Genomic DNA, 20786 nt, shown 5'->3' with positions numbered 1-20786 from the left:
TAGCGGTTTGCAAAAAAAAAATGCATAATGTGGCCAATAACATCAGTAATGCAACCAATTTCAACAAATTTTTCATAGCCATACGTCCATAATACATATAAAATTAGAAGCATCATTGGTTTAACATTCTAAGATAGACTCAACACGTCTCTTGACTGCCTAACTGTGCCCGTGATGCTTTGTCTATGGTCCACCCTAGTTATATTGATTCTTTATTTTTTTTGGCTACATCTTTAACGGAAGTAGTGGACATTTATTATCACTAAATCCTATAAAAAACCCATATAGCGGACATAGCGGACAAATATTGTATAGCGTAGCGGGAGACCTCTTAAAAAGCTAATAGCGGACAATAGCGAGCTATTAGCGGACTATTTTATACCTTGGTGTTTACCAATGTTTCTTAATCTATGAAATTGACCGACAACAGAAAAACTGAAACTTTTCATAAAGCAGCTGTGACTACAAGCAAGCACTACAAGCCATCAGTTCCCTGCACACCGAACTCTGAAAGTTTCAGGCATTATTGAGAAGGTACAAACTCTGTCTTCACCGCCACATGGATGGCCAGCACTCACTCCCGCGCGACGGCGACCAGTTGCTTGCCGACGTTGCGCCCGGAGTATAGCCCGATCAGCGCCGCCGGCGCCCTTTCCAGCCCTTCAGCAATGTCCTCGACGTATGACCCTGCCATCTCCTCCTCGAACTTGTAGTACTCGCTGAAGTAGTCGAAGACCATGAAGCCCTCCATGCGCAGGCGCTTGGCGACGATGTGGAAGAGGTTGCGCACGCCCTCCGGCTGCTCAAGGTTGTACTGCGAGATCATGCCGCACGCGGGGATCCGCCCGTGGTTGCGCATGTTGGACAGCACGGCCTCCAGTGTTGGGCCACCCACGTTCTCGAAGTAGATGTCGATGCCCTCAGGGAAGCACCTGCAGAGGCAGAGCAATGGCACCACAGGAATGAGAGAGGATGTCAAATCAGTGCCCTTGATTGATGCTGAAGTGTACAATGGATAGGAAGAGATCACGAACCTCCTCAGGGCAGCATCAAGGTCCTGCTCTTTCTTGTAGTTGAATGCTTCGTCGAAGCCAAACTTGGTTTTCAGAAGGTTAACCTGAAGAAGAACAGATAATCATTCAGTTGATGGATGACACTGTACTACTACTATAATGCAACATTCGAGCTGTGATTATTGGCATGAAACAAATTAAACAACCACAGAAAAGAAAAGAAATGGCTGTATGCAGATAACTAATGGACTTCACAAAACTGCACATGAACTAGAGCAAGAGAGCATAGCGTAGCGAAGCCAAAAGGAAGATAAGATTTCACAAACCTTCTCATCAGAACCAGCACTGCCAACTACATAACAGCCCGTGAGCTTAGCAAGCTGCCCAACAAGCTGACCAACGGCACCTGATGCAGCCGAGACAAAAACGTAATCGCCTTTCTTAGGCTTGCTCACATCGAAAAATCCAGCCCAAGCAGTAAGGCCGGGCATGCCTGAGTAGTTGGGGGTGTAGCATTGTTAGAAAACAGCCTTAAAATGTGTGAGAAGAATAAAGGATCTGAGATAGGCTTCTTTCCAGGGTAACATTGTAACATATTTGGATTCAGTAAAAGGCCAATGAACAATCACTCGAATACTGTGTTGTCCCCCCCCCCCCCCCCCCCCCCGCGTCGCTCTCGCTGGCGACCCGGGGGGCGCCGCGCGCCGCCTTCCACCCCTCCCCCGCGTCGTTCCCGCTGGCCGCCGCCGCCGGCAGCCTCCATCCGAGCGGCGGCGGCGGCCCATGGCCGTGCCAAAGTCGGCCCGGCTCGCTCCCCCTCGCCCTCTCTTCTCTCTCCTATCTCCTTCCTCCTCCCGCCCTTAGGACCTCGCCGTCTCTTTGTCGCCGCCGGCCGCCGGGGCCGGTCCCGGCCTGCTCCTCGCCGGATCCGGGCCCCCCATGGCCGGATCCTCCGCCGGGCTTGGGTTTGGGCGCCGGATCTGCCGCCCCCGGTCGGTCCGCCGCCGTCCGGGCTGGGGCCGTGCCGCGCCGCCGCCGCTTCGGTGGCCGGGGGGCGGTCGGTGGCCGTCCGTGCCGCGCCGCTGCCGCCGGGGGCCCTTGGGGCGCGGCCTGGGGCCCGTGTCCGCGCCGCCGTCGCCGTCTCTCCGTGGCCATGGCCATGGCCGCGCCGCTCCTGGTGTCCGCCGTCTGGGGGCGCCGTCCCCGGTCGGTCCGCCGCCGTCCGGGCTGGGTCCGCCGCCTGGGGGCGCCGTCCTTGTGGGGGGGGGTTGCTGGCCGCCGGCCTTCCCAGCTGGCCGAGGCCCGGGGCCGCGCCGCCGCCTCCTCCTCAGGTGGCCGGGGGGCGTGGCTGCGCCACCGCCGCCGCTGCCTCGGGGCCGAGGGCCGTTGGCCTCACCCCGCCGCCTCGTGGCCGGGGGCTCGTGGCTGCCGCCGCCGCTTCGTCTGTCGGTGGCGCCGCTCGCCCAGGGCTGCCCTCCTCTCCCGTCGCTGCCTCGGGTGGCCAGGGGCGCCTGGCCGCGTCGTCGCCGCCTCGTGTGGTTGGGGAGGGGCGTCTGCTGTCATCGGATTTGTGTTGGGATTAGGGTGAAGGCGAAAGCCTTGGTCCGTATGGGCCGGTGACGGCGACGCCCGAGGGCGTCGCTTACCTTGTTGAAGGCGTCACTCTTTCCCCTATGACCTCTTCGGTGAGCTTTTCAGGTGAAAGCCTAGACCATGTTGGTCGGACAACGACGGCGCCTTTGCGTCGCTCCCTCGCTGTGGGCGTTGTGAAGCGTCCCCTCATAAGAGAAGACTTAAATGTGATACAAAGCACCAGTCCCAGGAGGCTGATGCCACATTTATTACATCAGATGGTTCAAAACCGTACAAACCTTGGAGGACACTCGATACAGATGATAATAATAATTAACCAAGCTACGACGTAACACCAGACCGCAAACCACATGGGGTCTACCACGGGCTCTGAGTACTGCGACAGCGGAGGCATCTCAACAGGGCCGGTTCCACAGGCAAGGTTGGGTGTAGGACGATAACCCTACTCGGCGTCGTCTGGTACGAAGTCAGGGTCTTCTTCTGTAAAAAGTAAGAGTGGGGTGAGTACAAACGTACTCAGCAAGTCCAACCACACCCACGGAGGGGGTTATAACAGAATAATATGCATAGGTAAATCAAGGATAAGGTTACGGTTTAATTTGCAGAAAAACGACATTTTATGCAGGGGTTTATTTTACGGAAAACCTTTTGGAAATCAGTTTTTGCAGTAACACAGAGTTCAGGTTTTAAAACTGCTACCGGACTCCCCGTCCGTCGTAGCACACGGCACAACTGCCGGAACCAATTCCAAAACAACTCACACCAGCCCATCCCAAAGAAACACTAGTTATGTGACCACACCATAACTCGCCCAATACCGTGGGCACGGACTATTCGAATAGATTCTTAACTCTGCAGAGGTGTGCAACTTTACCCACAAGTAGGATACCACAACTCGAACACCATCGTGTCGGTGTAGATCCCAACATAGCCATTACCCACCATAGCTAAGCCTGACTAGCCATCACGGGATGCACCAAGGGGTCATTGACCATTCACTTAGGTATAACCGGGCATAAGCCACTCGGGGCTTATCCCTTTTCCTTAGTTACCCGTTGCTCTCAGCTCTCCTGATGACTACCACACCAACTAGTGGGATTTATGCTACGCCGTTGCCCATTCAACGGTCGAGTGGTTTGCACGATAGTGGAGTTAGGTGAGATGACACACCAACTCGGTCCTTAGACACGACAAGATGGATATCTCCCTTCTTTGCCCTGCCACACAGGCATAAGCACACCAGTCGGCAATTCACACAGAAATGCCGTCCATCCCGTCCATACTCATCTTTCGAAAACCCACGTTTTATCCCTTCCCACACGCACACATTTTCTTTATCAAATAAATTATGTTATGAGTAAAGTCCTAAACGTTCTAATATCGATTAACGTCCAAGCAAAATCAGACATTAATCTAGGTGGTCAAGGAATGGTCATCACAAATCAAGGGGTGGCTATCCAACCGTGTTTTCATGCAAGTAAAACATATGCAACTTTTTAAAACAGGCCATTGGGTTGCGTTTATAGAAAACTAGGACAGAAACATGCATCAAAGGATGGGATTGAACTTGCCGTCTTCGAAGCCTTCGGGGAAGTCCTGTCCTTCGGGCTCGGGGTCGCGGAACTGGTCCTCGTTCTCCTGCTCACAGTACGGCACGTTGACGGGCTCTCCTTCGGTCACTCCGTGGTCTACAGCGCACACAAACAAACACAATCAATACACAGAAAAAGTAAAGATCTGTCGTCAAGCTCGGTTCGGAGACACATGAAATATAGAGCATAGAGTATTATTTTTGAATGGTTTCTGAATGGTACGGCCAAAACTGAGTTAAGAGAGGCGTGGTAAAATTTTAGGTTAATTCGGGGTCATTTGGCGCATGAAATGATAGGTCAAAGGAGTGTTTAGGGTCTAAACAGGGGTCCAGGGACCTAATTGTAATTAAGTTTAAGAAAACAGGGGCTTGGTTTGTATTTTAGAAACTTCTTGGGTCAATCTAAAAAAGGGTCAGGGTCTAATTTGTAATTAAGTTTATAAGGTGGGGGTTTGTTTTGGGAATAAAACAAAAGAAGGGGTTTTAATTGAAAAAGGGCTTAAAGGGGTGGGGTTTCTTTAATGAATAGAGGAAAAAGGAGGGGGCTCAAGGCAAAACTGCCTGTCCTCTTCCTCCCCCGCGCTGGAAAACAGGGGAGGGGCCGGCGGCTCGCCGGTGTTGCCAAACCCGGCGGCCAAGGGCTCGAGGCGGCTCCGGGGTAAGGGGAAAAGGGCCAGGGAGGCTCGCGGGGTTGATTCCCGGCCGTGGCTCGGCCCGAGGCGGCCTGAGCTAGCCTAGCCACGGCGGCGGCGGCAACGGGTGGCGGTGGTGTTCGGCGGGCAGCCCTAGGCCACGATAGAGGATGGGGGAAGGGAAAAACGAAATGGAGGGGTGCGGGGTCCGATCCCCGGCTTCACCTTGAGTTGCAGTGGTGCGTGAGGGCGGATCGACGAGGCGGCGGCGATGGAGGAGCTAGGCGGCGGCGCTGCGAGCTAGGTGTGGGGGCCGGAGGTGGTGGGGATGGTTGTGGGGTGGTGAAGCGGCGTCGGGGTGCCTTTTATAGGCGGGCTAGGTCGGTGGAAGGGAGGGGCGCGCCGGCGAGCGGTGACACGGCGCTGTGCAGTACTGGCGGGGCGTCAACGGCGGGGCGCGTTTGCGTGTGGGCGACGAGGTGATGCGACGCCTCGGCGCAGGCGTCGACCGTCGCAGGCGGCGCTGTTCGGAGGTCGCCGGTGCTGTGGGCATGTACGGGCGAGCGGGACCGGCGGCGTAGCTCGGTCGGCGCCGCGGCGTGGCGTTGTGGCGAGCTCGGTCCAGCGTGGGTGCGGCGTCCGCGTGGGCACGGTCCGGGGCGGTGTGCGCGGTGAGCGGCTCGGCCCTCGTGGCGAGGCAAGCGTGCGCGTGCGCGCGTGCTCGGCCCGGGGCTGGCGTGGCGCGGCGCGGCACGGCGCTCGGCCAGTGCGCGGGTAGGAGGGGCTGAGCCGGCGCGAGTGTGGCTGGGCGGTGTGGCGGGCAGCGCTCAGGGTGTGGGGGCGAGGCTGGCGTGCGGGCAGGAGCAGGCCGGGCGGCGCACGGGAGCAGAGAGGGAGGAGGCCGAGTGCGCGGGGTAGGAGGAGAGAGGGAAAGGGAAGGAGAGGGAAAGGAAAAGAAAATGGGAAAAAGAAAAGAAAAGAAAAAGGAAAAAGGAGGGGAGAGAAATAAAGAGAGAAAGGGAAAGAGGGGCGGGCGCGTCGGCGCCGATCGCGGCCGCGGTTGGCCACGCGTGGCGCCCGGGCGCGCGGGTCGAGGGGAAACAGGGTGCTGGATACGGGTGTCGGGTCTTTGGGGAATCGAAAGATCTGGCGGAACAGGGAAGTTCCCAGAAAAACTGGGGTTAGGGTTTCAAGGAGGGATCTCGAGCTCAACGACAAAGCAAAATTTTAGCGCATGATTTATTTTAGTAAATTTTCGGGATGTTACACGTTGTCTTGGAAGCTCTTGCCGGTGACGGTCGATTGCTCTTCTCGGAGAGGATCCGCTTCTGCGCCTGCCTTTGCTTAGTTCCTCTACATCGTCTAGGTCGCGTTGGTCGTCGGTTGGCGGTTCTTTGCTGTTGTACTATGCTAGCGGATGCTTTGCCGCTGTGTTGCTTTGGCGGATGCTTTGACGCCGTCGTCGTTGGTGAGAGTTCTCTTCGGGCGGATGCTTTGCCGCCGATATTGGTTGGTCGGGTGGATGCTTTGCCACCTTGTTTGTGTTGCGGATCTTCGCATCTTTGGCGATGTAGCTCTTTTGCAGGTTCAGTTGTTGGTTGGTGCTGCGCCGGTCTTAGTTAGGTTTGTAGGGTTGGAGGTGTTCTCCTCTGTTGTGCTTCTGCTGCTGTGTCTGTTTTGGTTTTTGGGTGTTTGTCTGTGTTTTTTTCAGTTTTTCTCTGTTTTTAGTCCTTTGTGATCTTGTGTCGGTCAAGCTCTATTTGGCCGCATCAAGAATTGTCTGTAAACTGCTTTCTTCTTAATGAAATACGTGCTCAGGCACGGTCGCGAAAAAACAATCACTCGAATGAGATAAAAAACTGATTTGCAGGTTAGATAAATGGAACAAAGAAAAGGAATAAGAAATGATGTTGCTTAATGTTGGAGGAAGGTATTCATGGGTTAACAACTTGGTTGAAAGAAAAGACTGATTGGTCTACAACTCACCAAGAACACCTGTGTAGTAGGACAGAGGCAACTCGGGGTGATTGATCTTGAAAAATGACTCCGGTTTAGGGACGAGAGTGTACTCCTCCCATCCGGTCATTCCCCACACAAGATCCCCAACCTTGAAATCCGGGTGCCCAGATGCTATCACCCTGCTGACGCCAAAATTAACCAAAGCCTGAAGATTTGTACGAACAGAGACCACGGAACTGTAAGGCCTCCAGCTGAAAAAACAAAAAGATAGTAAGGTACATGGAAGAAAGTGGACCCATCTCCCCCCAGAGGTTCAACAGAGCACGGAAGTCTCCCAAGTGCATTTTAGGCTAACAGATCACAACCCGTAAACCCCGTAAATATAAAAAAAAGGGAAAATTCGATTCATGCCACCACAACTCCGTGAAATTGGGTGTCATGTTGAAAATCATACCACTCAATGGCATGATTTTCAACATGAGATCCAATTTCAAGAAATTGGAGTGGCATGGATCCAACTGACCCTAAAAAAACATCGCATCGAATGCTTGGACACATGCATAGAGTACTAAATGAAGTCTATTTACAAAACTTTTTGCATGGATGGGCTGTAAATCGCGAGACGAATCTAATGAGCTCACTTAATTCATAATTCACAACAGTGATGCTACAGTAACCATCCGCTAATTATGGATTAATTAGCATTATTAGATTCGTCTCGCGATTTACAACCTATCTGTGTAAAAAATTTTATAAATAGACTTCATTTAGTACTTCAAATTAGTAAGATTCCATCGCAAAATTTTTTTGCGTTACATCTAAACACGCCCTTAGATTATAGATGGCCATTTGGCCCGATACCCATGGGGGCCCGAAGCCCGGCCCATATTAGCCCGATCCAAGCACGGCACGGGCCCGAATATTATTGGGCTCGGGCCGGCACGGGCACGATAGCCGGGCCGTGCCTGGGCCTCAATTCCGGCCCATGGACGCGTCCAGGCACGGCCCGAAAAAGGGCGGCCCGATGGGTAGCACGATAAGCCCATTTAAATACTATGTTATCCATTATCAAACCCTATTTAAACATTTTCGGGCCGCCGGGCTGCCGGGCCAAACGGGCCGGCCCGGCCCGATTAAATCAATTTCGGGCCGTGACTGGGCCGGCACTTCAGCCCATGGGCAGGCATGGCACGACCCGTTAATATTTTCGTGCTTAAGCGGGTCGTGCCTAAACGGGCCGTGCTTAGCCGGGCCCGTGCCGTGCCGGGCCGGGCCGCCCGTTTGGCCACCTATACCTTATATCAGATGAACAATAGCATATCTTTATTTTAATCGCCAATTAACAGTTGAGCGCATAGATTGCAGGCTTCAATTTGAAGAGCAAGTGCTGGAACCCAGTCAGAAAATCTGGGAATCTGAATACAAGCTTCCAAACTCACCAAAACTCCTAGTAGCTCAACCAAGATTATTACCTCCCCGAGGACGAAGTCCGGGACGTAGCTGGGGCGTTCGTGCTTGGTCATGCGGCCGCGCATGTAGGGGTCGCAGGAGACGTAGAGGTTCTTGACCACCATGGCCGTCGACCCCGGCGGCACGGTAAGGCGCGCCGTCGCCGTCACCACCTCCATGTCGTCCTCCGACGGGAACCCCGTCACGTAGCGCTTCAGGACCACCCTTTTGTTCGGCACCTCGTCTCTCGCCGCCGCCATCGCGCCGCCGCTCTCGACTCACCGGCAGACCCAGTGGCGGAAGCAGATTTTCAACTTAGGGGGGGCTGGGTTCTTCTTCCTCTCTATCTCCACTCATTTCTTCACCTTTTTTTCTTTTTTCTCTCATATTTTTCCTTTGATTTCAATGGAAGTTTGGGCAGTAGGGGGGGCTAGAGCCCCCCTAGCCCCCCCCCCCTTAAAATCCGCCCCTGGGCAGACCCGCCGCTTGGCAACGCGGATTGATGTCTGTTTGAGATGCTGTTTGGGCCTGCCGTGTTCTGACTGTTGCGGAGGCTTCTGGGGCGCTTGGCAGGCCCAGCAGATGTGGCAACTTCACAATCACACAGGCAGTCTCGTCTGTTTTTTCTGCTGCCTGCTGGTACTCTTTGTTTTTTCTTCCAGAACATAGCTTTAACCTGTATGATGTAATTTGATTTCTTTTGCTCAATCCACAGCTCAAAAGAACAAAACGATCTCTGCTGAACGGATCATCCTCTAGGACCGTTTCTTGCAAATCCATTAGCTGTTAGTTTCCATGGGATTTTCACAGCTGATCATCTGCAAGAGAGAGCTCCAAGAATCATTTCTGATTCTTGCCGGACTCAGCAGAATCCATACCAGATTGGACAAAACTTTGGAGTGAACGTACGAGCCTGCAGGGATGGATGTTTTATTTTGCAAAATGCAAAACGTCTGAGAGATTTTTTTTATTTCATATATTTTGCGTGCATGCTACGAATTAAAGAGACATGGACAAGCAGGCAGCAGCTGGTAAGAAAGATGCAAGTAAGATGCGTACATGTAGTAAGTGCCAAATCTCACACTAGCAGCTAGACGACCATCACGGGGCGGCCAAATAAGATGCAAGTAAGGACATCTTGTAGGCCAGCTGGTTGGGTCATGCATGCATGTCTGCACGGGCCTGTTGCCAGTGCCAGCTAGCCACCGCGTCGTGATTCACACTCACACGTGCACGCGCAGATAGCATTTTAATATTTGTTCCCCGGAAGGCAATAATTGTACAAGTAAGAATTTATCTCTATATTCTGGTACTGATTTGTTATGAGAAAAAACACTGTTGCTTGGCTAATAGCTGGTGACTGGTGCTGATTTGGTGTGAGAGAAAAATACTATTGACTGATTGAAACGGAGTGAGTTATGAACTGCTCCAATGATCTACTTGTAGCATTTAACTGAAATGTTATTACAAGTAAGCTTTTAAATAATTTAACAAACAGTTGAGTTTATAGCAGTGTTAAAAGCATATATATAGCTGATAAGCAACCAAAACATATATAGAAATATGCATCTTCTCTCTTTATTTTGATCTGAATGACTGAACAGTTATATACTCGCTCACTCTGTTTTGCAGTATTTGTTTAGTTGCGTGGCATGATATTTTAGTACCTAGGCGGCAAAGTATTGTGGCAGAACCATGTCAAATTTATACTCATTGGATAGATCTATCAATAATAGTTCATCTAGACTTACATCGTTTTTCATATAACTAGGTGATATTCTCGCATGTTGCTGCGGAATTAAGTAAGAGCAGTTTCTAATGAACTAGTGAGATGGCCTGCGCATTTGCGCGGCTAGTATCGAGAATCTAAATGTTTATATATATTGGTATCATCATCATCATCATCATTAAATTTATACTTTTTCTTTACGTTGTCCTTTTACTAATGTTTATATATATTGTACATGTAAGATCGATTGGATTGTAGGCTCAAAAAGTGGTTGCTTCATATTTTAATCTTTCCAATCCGTGTGTACAAATAATTTTTCTATTTCCATGACTTAAGTTACCGCAATTCATATAAATAAGATATACAGTATTTTAGTTTTTTTAATGGTAGTGGTGGGTTAATTTTAATTAGGCATAAGGGCATTTAAGGCAAATTTTATTGTAATTGCAGTGGTGGGTAATTTTATTTTATTTTCTTTTTTCCCCGATTAACGTCAGAATTTTTAGGCCTTGAGAGCGAACGTAGATGCTCCTTTTGTTGGTCAAATAATAAGATAATAAATTCTCAATCATGAATATTTTGAAAAAAACCAAACCACGAACACATAGAAAAATGGAACTCGATTAGATAATTAACCCAGCAAACAAAGTGGAGAAGAATAATGCGGCTGCTGGGCCTGAAAGATGATGCGTCTTGAATCTTTGCGTAGCGCTGATTGATTCCTCTTCATCTTCTAAATATCATTTGCTGCATTTATCCTTAATTGTTATCATGAGTGGGTGTATCAATGTTAGAAGGTAGAAAGACCATATAGATCAAGTCTGATCCAACGGATATATGAGCTCACTGGAATGGTCAAAATAATGTTGATGATGTGGCTCGCTGAGGTTCGAAAGAAATAGATACTGATGCTTTGTAGTGGAGCCAATTATGTAAGTTTTATAGATATCCATATGCCCATCACGATTTACTAAATTTCTTCATTATACTCGAGTATTCTAAAGAAGGTCTCTTACTAGGTGATGGCCGTGACTCACGTGTGTTGGAGTTGGAGTGCTCGTGTACGAGCTTTCCGTCACGATCGAGTTAAATGTACCACCAGATGACTAAATGTGGTGCTTGACTACTCCACGTGATGCATGCCATCCTCTCCCTCTATAAATACCAGCAGTGTCCTGGCTTCTATATATTTCTCACACCAGAGCAAGGAACGATAGATCATCTCTAGCTCCCTGCTCTGCATCCAGCCAGCCATGGCCACCTTCCAGATCACCCCTGTGCTTGTGGAGCGCAACGAGCTCAAGTTCAGTGGCCTCTACATGTATCACACGACCTCCGGCCCGAACCGTAACCAAGAGTCACTGGTAAGCAAGAACGGGTTGGGTTCGCTGGTTGCGAACAACTGGGAAGTACGCGACGGCCCTGATCCCAACGCCAAAGTCATCGCCCGCGCACAGGGCATGCATATGAACACCGGTGTCAACCAAATCTGGCAGAATTTCTTCTGTCTGGCCTTCGAGGATGGCAGGTAGGATCGGATATTTCGTAGTATGAATAATTATTCATGAGCCTTATATAGTCGCATTTAATTTGTACCAATTAATCGGTGTAGGTTCAAGGGTTCCACGTTTCAGGTGATGGGATTAGATGTCGTCAGGGGTGAATGGGCTATTGTGGGGGGGAACGGGAGAATTCTCCATGGCAACGGGTGCCATTTACAAGAAGTTCCACAAGAAAACGAGTGAAGGGGACATAGTGGAACTTACAATCCATGGATTTTGTCCCGTTCTCGAAGGGTCAAAGCAGGTAAGACCTACTAACACTGTTCAGTATTTTTCAGATCTCTTCATAACATTTCTTGATCACTGTTACTAGTTCCTACTCTCAACCTCTAATGCCATTTTTAACAAGAACATTTGTACATCTCGTAATATAATGCAGGACAACCACTGCTCGTCATCTGGTGCCTGACGTCTCGTTGTGCTCCTGCATCTGTTTGTATCGAGCGGATCTTTGCTCCTGCCGACCTGTGTGTTTGTGTTTGCTCCTGTCATCCTGTGTCAAATAAAGATCTCGATCAGAGACTGTGTTCCTGTGCTTCTGTATCCGTTGTGAAATAAAGATCCTTGTTTGTAAACCACTATTAAATTGGTCACACACAGTGCTCATTTTCTTATTAACTACTGCACGATCACGCTCCGTCAAGTACCTGAGCAAGGTGATACCCAAAATTTATTTTGAGCCTTTATTTCAGTTCAGGACAGAGGAATTCAATCGGGATTTGGAAAATAATATTCTGTCAAAAATCAAGGCAAAATAGCCAATTTTAACCCTCAACTTTTGCCTCAGGCTCAAATTCATCCCTCAAGTATGAAACTGACCAATTTCGTCCACAAACTTTCTATTTAAAACATTCGATATCTCGGTAAAAATGTGGTTCAACAAACAATGAGAATGTTCGAATAAACAAAAATGTGAAGCTTTTATTCATAGATACAAGATCATCAATAACTTGGCTATGTTAGTGAATTATGAGTTAGTATACCACTTGAGTCGAAACCACTGTTGGATTTGGTAACATGTCCAGAACCTTACATACACTCTGCTATGACTTTGTATAGGCATACCATATCACTCTAGAGACTAAATTGAACCTAACTGAAAAGTTTGAGAACTAAATTGGTCCGTTTCATAGTTTAAGGATAATTTGAGCCTTGGAGGAAAATTGAGGGATGAAATTAGCTATTTTACCGTAAATCAAACAAAACATTGTTTTCAGATAATATACCAATCAGTACTAGTAGATAAGTAAACCAGGTAGGAAATTTTTAGACACGTATGCACCCACCTAGTCCACCCAAATGTCCAAATATATGAACTGATAAGAAAAGTGTACCCTTATATTTTCTGAAGACAAAAACACTTCCTCTGTCGTCCGTGTATCGCTTGCCTCGTCGGAGAGGTGCCACACCCGCACGTCCCGGCGGCAATAGCAGAGGAGTGCGCGCTCGTCCGTGTCATGGAACTACTGGCCGTTGAGCAGAGGCTGGGTACGAGGCGGGGTCCGAACAGTGGGACATGGGCGATCGGTGGCGGCGCCATCCTGCGGCCATCTCGCCTCGCCACGGCGACGCAGCGCGCGGCGGCAAGGCAAGCGGAAGCGGCGCCGGGCAGCACCCACCCTCGTCCGATCCCTGCCGCGACGAAGCGTGCGCGGCAAAGCGAACGCGAGCCGTGCGCGGAGAAGCAAGCGGGCGCCGGCGTCGTGCCATGGCGGCGGCTGCGCGCGCTGGCGTCCCCGCGCCGGCCAGGGGGCGGACGGGGTTTCGTTCACCGTTCGGGCTGGAGAGATTCTCGGCCGTAGGATCGCATCTGTGCGGCTTGGATCGGACCTCGCGAGCTGCTTGGGGAGCGATGGTTGGGCTGCGCCGAGTGAAGGCCCAGTTTCCTGAGCCCATTACCTTTCTGAGGCCCGTAGCCTAGCGATGGCCCAGTTTCTTGGCGCTTTTTTCTTTTTTATATTTAAAAAAAATTAAAATTTCAAAAATATATGTCCGTTTTCAAAAATTTCAAAAATATACCCCGGTCGCCCTCCCATAGGGCGACAGGCCCAATGTGTAATTTTTTTTTTCAAATTTGCAACGAAGTCCCTGGAGAAAAAAAACAAGCCCTGTCGCCCGTTGGGGGGGCGACAGGGGCCTGTCGCCCGGCCCACGGGCGACCGCCGCTGGGCCCGGCCCACAGTCGCGGCAGGGGGCCTGTCGCCCCCCCCCCCCCCCCCCCCCCGCGGGCGACCGGGGTCTCCCCCCTTATAAAAGCCCCAGCCCTCCCCTTCCCTCCTCATTTGAGCCCGAAAATTCCACCAAAAATTCAGAAAAAAAAGAGAGGAGTGAGGAGAAGGAAAGCGGCGAAGCCCTACCGGATTCAGCACTTGTGATCTGCAGGTTAGTACATTTAGTTTAAATATTGTTATATTTAAGTACTACGTATTTAAATATGAGTAATTTAATTTAATTAGTGCTATAGTAGATCCATTTAAGTAGGAGTTCAATGATACTTTAGTTTGTAGTTACGTAGTAGTAAATTAGTTTAGAAAATTAGTTCTACGCATTTATTATTACAATTGCAGTGCTATTAGAGACATGTTTATAAATTAATTATGATTTAGAATAGAATTTGGCATATGCAGTATAGAATTCGAGAGTCATCACGTAGTTATGAATACTTATACGTTATAGTTGAATTCCATACTTAGTTTTTACGGATTATTGAATAAGGTAGTGAAGTAAAGAGTATAACTCGATAAGTATTATGTGATATACAGATATGTCAAGCAAAATGCAGTTTCAAGTATTTTATGGTGAATACAATGTTATGTATGGGCCAAATGGAGTAGATCTTTCTGCCTTTAAGCGCACATCTAGCGGCATAGATAAACCTCTGGAAAGGAGTTTTGGTTCCATATGTAAGTGGCTGCAGCGTGGGTTCCATGTTGATCCGTTGACACATGTGATCAATGTCCAGTCTCTTGTTAATTGGGAGGTAGAAAGTGAATTATGGGAATTAATGATGATACACAGCACTGATGACTGGCAGAAGTACATGCAAACAGCTCTAGAGCGTGGGTGGCCTCTAGCCATTCTTGTTCAAATCTGGGATAAGACACAAAATGAAATCCAACATTGTGCAGATCAAGGAACTCCGAGTATTCGAAGAGAGACCAATTATGTTGAGCAAGATGAGTCAGAAGAGACAGAGAACCAAAACATGGGACCACAGGGCCTTGCTGATGAGGGAGAGATGATACATAGCATTGTGGACGAGATGGAGGCAGAAGACCAAACCGCAATAGAGATGGAAGAATATGAGGACTCATCTGATGACGACGAGCAGTACTCATTGCCAAAAGAGTGGAAAGAGCATGGTTTTGGCAGTCATATCGCAGAAGATGTACGAAATCAGGAGTGGGAGTACAGAGGGAATGAGGTAGTGCAAGGTGCAACATATCCAAACATTGAAGCCGTAAAAGATGCTGTGAGACTATGGGCAATCTCATTGAAACGAGAATTCAGAGTCGTGAAGTCTGGCAGTAAAGAATATGAGGTGAAGTGTGTGAATGCTGGATGTCCATGGCGAGTACATGCATTCAAGGGAAAATGGAAGTCAAACTGGAAATGTTCCATTGTCACAGAGCACACTTGTTTGCTGTCAGAAGTTATTCCCTCGCATCGCAATATATCATGCGACTTTGTTGCAAAGCAAATGTATGGGTTTATTATGGACAACCTAAATTATGAGCCAAAAATGATTATTCGACACATTGAGCAGACTTACCAGTACACCATCAGTTATTTGAAGGCATGGCGGGCTAAACAAATGGTGTTCGAGATGCGGTTCGGCACATACGAGGCATCATATGATAACCTACCTCGTATGTTATCCCAGGTTGCTGCTAGAAATCCTGGAAGCTTTTATGACACATACCTTTTACCAGCCGTGACTAGGGGACAAAGAATTATGCAACGAGCTTTCTTTTGCATAGGTGCTTCTGTTAGAGCATTTCAGTTTTGTCTTCCGGTGATCTGCATTGATGGCACATTTTTGACTGGAAGGTATAAAGGTCAGATACTCACCGCAATCGGTGTAGATTGTAACAACCAAATTGTTCCGCTCGCATTTGCATTTGTTGAGAATGAGAACATAGACAGTTGGTATTGGTTCCTTGAACGAGTGAAGAATCATGTTGTTGCTGCACGTCCAGATGTGTGCCTTATTAGTGATAGGCATGCAGGTATCCTGCAATCAATACTGAAATTGCAATGTGGAACTGCGACAACGCCTCCATTATGGCCTGATGTCCAAAACAGGTGGTGCATTAGGCATATGGGTGCAAACTTCTATGAACACTTCAAGAACAAGGATCTTAAGAACCTGTTTAAGAGGTTGTGCACCCAAAATCAACAGAGAAAATTCAATGCATTATGGCAGATGCTTGATCAGTTGACTGCAGAGCTAGTGAAGGTAAGGGCATCAGGAGCAGGCACGAGTCAGGCTGCAGAGGCTAGGGATTCAATTGAGAAGCCATTTTCACACTGGATTCGAGGTGCACCTAAGGAGAAATGGTCATTTCTTTATGATACCAACGGAACACGGTATGGTATTCAGACAACGAACCATGCAGAGTGTTTCAATATGGTTATGCGTTCTTGTCGTGCCTTTCCACTTGTGGGAATTGTTGAGTTCATCATGTATGGGTGCATGAAGTATTTCAGAGAGCGTTACACGGCTGCAAGCATAAACATCAGCAACCCCCAAATTCAGTTTTGCAAAAGAGTGACACAATATATGCAAGAGAAGACTGAAAAGGCAAAACTGCACCGCGTCATATCCACAGGTACAATGGAGCATAGATTTGAGGTTCTATGTAAGGATAGAAGTGGTCGTGGTATCCGTAGAGATAGAGTGGTACAGGAGAGTTTGATTACAGTTGATGGCAAAGTATTCTGCTCCTGCATGAAGCCTAAGTTATTGCATGTGCCATGCTCCCATCTCATTGCGGCATGTGCAGAGTCTGCGTTACAGCCAGGACTATTTGTTTCACCGTACTTCAGCAAGGAAGCAGCTGTATCCACATGGGGACATGAGGTATACGGGATTGGAATTGTGGGGCCTTTCACTTAGGATAATGAGAATAAGATGTTTATTCCTGATCCAGCCACTAAGAAAGGCAAAGGCCGCCGTCAGACACGTCGTATTCGGAATGGTATGGACGAGTCGGAAGCAAGCAAGGCACAAAAACGTTGCAGCCAATGTGGATCATTGAGTCACAACTACAAGAAGTGTCCTCAGAATGCACTTCACGATGCTGCTGACGTCGGTCCTTCCGGAAATCCCAGAGATGGAGCACCTCCTACGTTCAGACGAGCATCGGCGAGAATTGCTCGTGGAAGTCATTCGGTGTCATGATCCACAATTGTATTTCATTATTTGTAATATGTAGTAATGAAATATGGCAGGTATGTAATGAAGTATTATTGTATTTATGTGTCTAGTTTGTATGAAATATATATTTAGCTATGTGTTCTCATATATTTTTGAATGCAGTTATGGAGATGGACTCCTTGCTAGACCCAGTGATCGACTCGAGCCACAGGTCTTACTTTGCAGCTGTTGAGCACCGAGCCCTAGAGGTGCTACGTCCTCGTCCACCCGGCGAGGCGATTTCTATACACAACGATTGGTGTGACCGGTATGTAATGAAATATTATTGTTTATGACTTATGTATTCGCCGGTATTCCTTTGTTTCGACATTTTTTGTTTTTTTCCAGGTTACGTGAGGCCGGCCTACTGACTCTGAGCCGTCTTATCGAGGTTGGGCCTATTCAGCTCGACCGATCCCTCCTGACGGCGCTCGTTGACAGATGGAGGCCGGAGACACACACGTTCCACCTCCCGTGTGGGGAGATGACTCCTACGCTGCAGGACGTGGCCTACCTCCTCGGCCTCCCTATCGTCGGGGAGGCTGTAGGTCCGCGTGTGGTGGCGGCCTCATGGAAGGATGAGCTGGAGGCCCGTTTTGCCCTAGTTGACCGCGTGGATGAAGCAGGTCCGATCAACCCGCACCCGCGAGCAGCAGGTCCTTCGAAGACATGGTTCCTACAGTTTACAGTACGTATTCATTCTAAATATAAATTTAATTGTTACAATTCACATATTCCATTGATAGTTGAAACTATTTATCTTAATTGTTTATGCAGCCTGCCCTTTTGGCTGCGGATGCCGACGAGTACAGTGTGACCAGATCGCTGGAGGCGTACCTACTTTGGTTGTTTGGTTACATCATGTTCAACAACACTCATGGCAACTCGGTCGATAGGATTCTCCTTCCGTATGCACGGGAGATTGCGGATGGGGACGAGGACGTACCGCCCTACAGCTGGGGTGAGGCGGTACTTGCAGCCAGGGTTAACCATTTCGTTTTCCGGTCAAATCCCGGTGTTTAGCGAAAACGGAATTCCGTTCCGAAATTTCGGTAAATTTCGGCGAATTTCGTTGAATTTTGGTCGAAATTTATTGAATTTTGAATTTGAAAACGAAATATACCGAAAAATACCGAAATTTCGGATCCCGGTAACTAGCGGAAACGAAAAATTTTCCGAAATTTCGGCGAAATTTCGCCGAAATTGTTAACCCTGCTTGCAGCCACTTACCGTGGACTCTGCGATGGGTGCATGAAGACACATGGGAACTCTATCCTGTCAGGGTGCCTACTACTGCTACAGCTTTGGTCGTACGAGAGGCTAGCCGTTGGTCGCCCCTTGGTCAGCCACGAGCCTTACCACGGGGGCATGTATGGCGACGAGGAGGACGAGAGGCCCACTATGGGAACTATCTGGATCTGGCGTCAGGTATGTTCGCAACAAACCTAATTTTGTTATTCATTGTTACATGATGTATTAGCGCACTTTTAATTTTACTTATTCGGAATGCAGAGGTCCTGGGCACATGCGCGGGTTAAACGCGCATATCCTGAGTTTGTTTCGGAGCTCGACATGCTGACGCCCGAGGACGTTGTCTGGGAGCCTTACAGCCCAGAGGCTGTGGCTACCCGTGCACCAGCAGGCCTGTCTTCGCACTGCTCCGCGAATGCGAGCCTGTGGCTTACTTCCGCCGTCCTGGTTTATGACATCGCGGTTGAGGCATATTGCCCCTGGAGAGTCAGGAGACAGTTTGGGCAGCGCCAGGAGTTTCCGGTGCCCACCGCGTTGGAGCGTGTCAGTCGCCAGGACTACAGGTAATTATGAATGAACTTGGCTCATACATTCGTGTCGATTCTAACGATTCTTCGTGGTCCACTTTGTAGGTTGTCAAGGAGTGGCTTGCCGTGCTCTGATGATTGGCTCACCAAGATCCAGCCGTGGGTGGACCAATGGGAACAGGCAGACGAGCACTTGGTCCATCCAACAGGACCACACATAGATAGCTCCTTTAGGGCTTACCTCACCTGGTACTTACCCCGGACTCGGGCTCGTCTGGTTTTTGTTGACACTCACCCGCAGCCACACCAGGCGAGGCCTCAGGATGGCTATGCCCGGCACCACGTGGAGGCACTAGCTGGCGCGGTGAGTCTCTTGATCATATTTGCATATATATATATAATCATATTCATAAGATAATTCATGTGTTTGTAACTTTACTGAATTGATGCAGTTTTGCCTTTGCAACATGATGGAGACGGACTGCTCGACTTACCTGACGAGGGTACGTGCCGGATCCCCAATGACCCAGTTTGAGCAGATAGAGGCATGGTCGAGGCAGCGTGATCAGTTGCGTCAGGTAACGCACAACTTCGGAAGCCGTGTGCAGTACGAATACAGCCACGGGTCGTCTCAGGCGTCGTCGTCGTTCCCGTGTCCGTCGACCATACACGGGCCGACGTCGCAGTTCTTCCCAAGTACAGGTAACGTACATATCTCTTTAAAATTATATCAAGTGTTCCTACATATTTACTAATATCACATACAGGATACGATCCAGCTACTGCGTTCGGCCATACTGGAATGTTTAGAGGGACAGCACCAGTTGGCGGACCGTATCCAGGGATGGTACCGGGGCCACAGATAACGGCGTGCACAGGTTAATTTATGTTTCGTATTTCGGTTTCTACATGTCATTACGAAATATACGAGCGTACGCTAACATCCATATTTTTTGCGTAGGATTCTACCCCGATGCGGCCGCCGGACCTTCTTCTTCCTCCTTTCGACCAGATAACGAGACATTCACCTTAGACGACTTCGACGGCTTGAGTCCAGAAGAGCCTGCCGCGCAAGGTGACCCCGATGTCTTGGGGTATTCACAGCTAGGAGGAGCACCACTTGGGATCTCTCAGCAGCAGACACCGCAGCCCCTTGCGCGTCCTTTGCGACAGGTGAGGTCTCCGGATGTTCTCACCTACTCCGAGGGACATGTCCGTGCCCAGCAGAGGGCTAAGAGGGTCCGACGCCCTAGGGGTGGTTAGATGTATATGATGTTTATTTGTAATGAGATAGCTGTGGACCGCTTATTTGTATCCGATGTTTATGATTGTGGTAGGTTACTTGTCATTTGTTTTTATAGATATTATTTATGTGAACTTATTATGTTTGTGGGTTCCATAATGCTCGTGAAATAAGGGAAGTTCTTGCGATTTTTTTCCGTGATTTAATGAAGGACAAGTAACGTGCGGTAGGAGTTAGCGGCCGAGATCTTGCCGACGATGATGACGAATACACGCTCGAATAGCTCAAAATAGGTCCCTGCAAAAATAAAAGTCCGAGAAAAAAAAGGGGGGGCATGTCGCCCCCCCCAACGGGCGACAGGGGCCTGTCGCCTGAGGGGAGGGCGACACGCCCCTGTCGCCCGTTGGGGGGGCGACAGGTCCCCCGCCTTTTTTTTTCTCTCCAGGGACTTCGTTGCAAATTTGAAAAAAAAATTACACATTGGGCCTGTCGCCCTATGGGAGGGCGACCGGGGTATATTTTTGAAATTTTTGAAAACAGACATATATTTTTGAAATTTTAATTTTTAAAAAATATAAAGAAGAAAAAACGGACTATTAAATTGGTCACACACAGTGCTCATTTTCTTATTAACTACTGCACGATCAAGCTCCGTCAAGTACCTGAGCAAGGTGATACCCAAAATTTATTTTGAGCCTTTATTTCAGTTCAGGACAGAGGAATTCAATCGGGATTTGGAAAATAATATTCTGTCAAAAATCAAGGCAAAATAGCCAATTTTAACCCTCAACTTTTGCCTCAGGCTCAAATTCATCCCT

At 48.9% G+C, this 20786-nt stretch overlaps 1 protein-coding gene and 1 pseudogene across 1 annotated transcript; one reads left to right on the top strand and one right to left on the bottom strand.

The window, feature by feature from the left end:
• Nucleotides 1-416: 416 nt before the first annotated feature.
• Nucleotides 417-8781, bottom strand: LOC120696981 (2-alkenal reductase (NADP(+)-dependent)-like). The gene is made up of 6 exons (XM_039980062.1): nt 8721-8781; nt 8261-8515; nt 6816-6993; nt 1340-1506; nt 1035-1117; nt 417-932 (listed from the first exon to the last, which is right to left on the bottom strand). The coding sequence occupies exons 2-6, from the start codon at nt 8495-8497 to the stop codon at nt 575-577; spliced, it is 1023 nt and encodes a 340-aa protein (XP_039835996.1). The 5' UTR covers nt 8498-8515; nt 8721-8781; the 3' UTR covers nt 417-574.
• A 2362-nt stretch (nt 8782-11143) lies between these two features.
• On the top strand, nt 11144-12114 carry LOC120696978 (annotated as a pseudogene).
• The last annotated feature ends 8672 nt before the right edge of the window (nt 12115-20786 follow it).

Source organism: Panicum virgatum, chromosome 3K (assembly GCF_016808335.1).
Source record: "Panicum virgatum strain AP13 chromosome 3K, P.virgatum_v5, whole genome shotgun sequence".
In the NCBI taxonomy this organism is placed as follows: Eukaryota; Viridiplantae; Streptophyta; class Magnoliopsida; order Poales; family Poaceae; genus Panicum; species Panicum virgatum.
The sequence above is the reverse complement of the archived record's forward strand: the minus strand, read 5'-3'. Positions and strand labels throughout refer to the sequence as shown.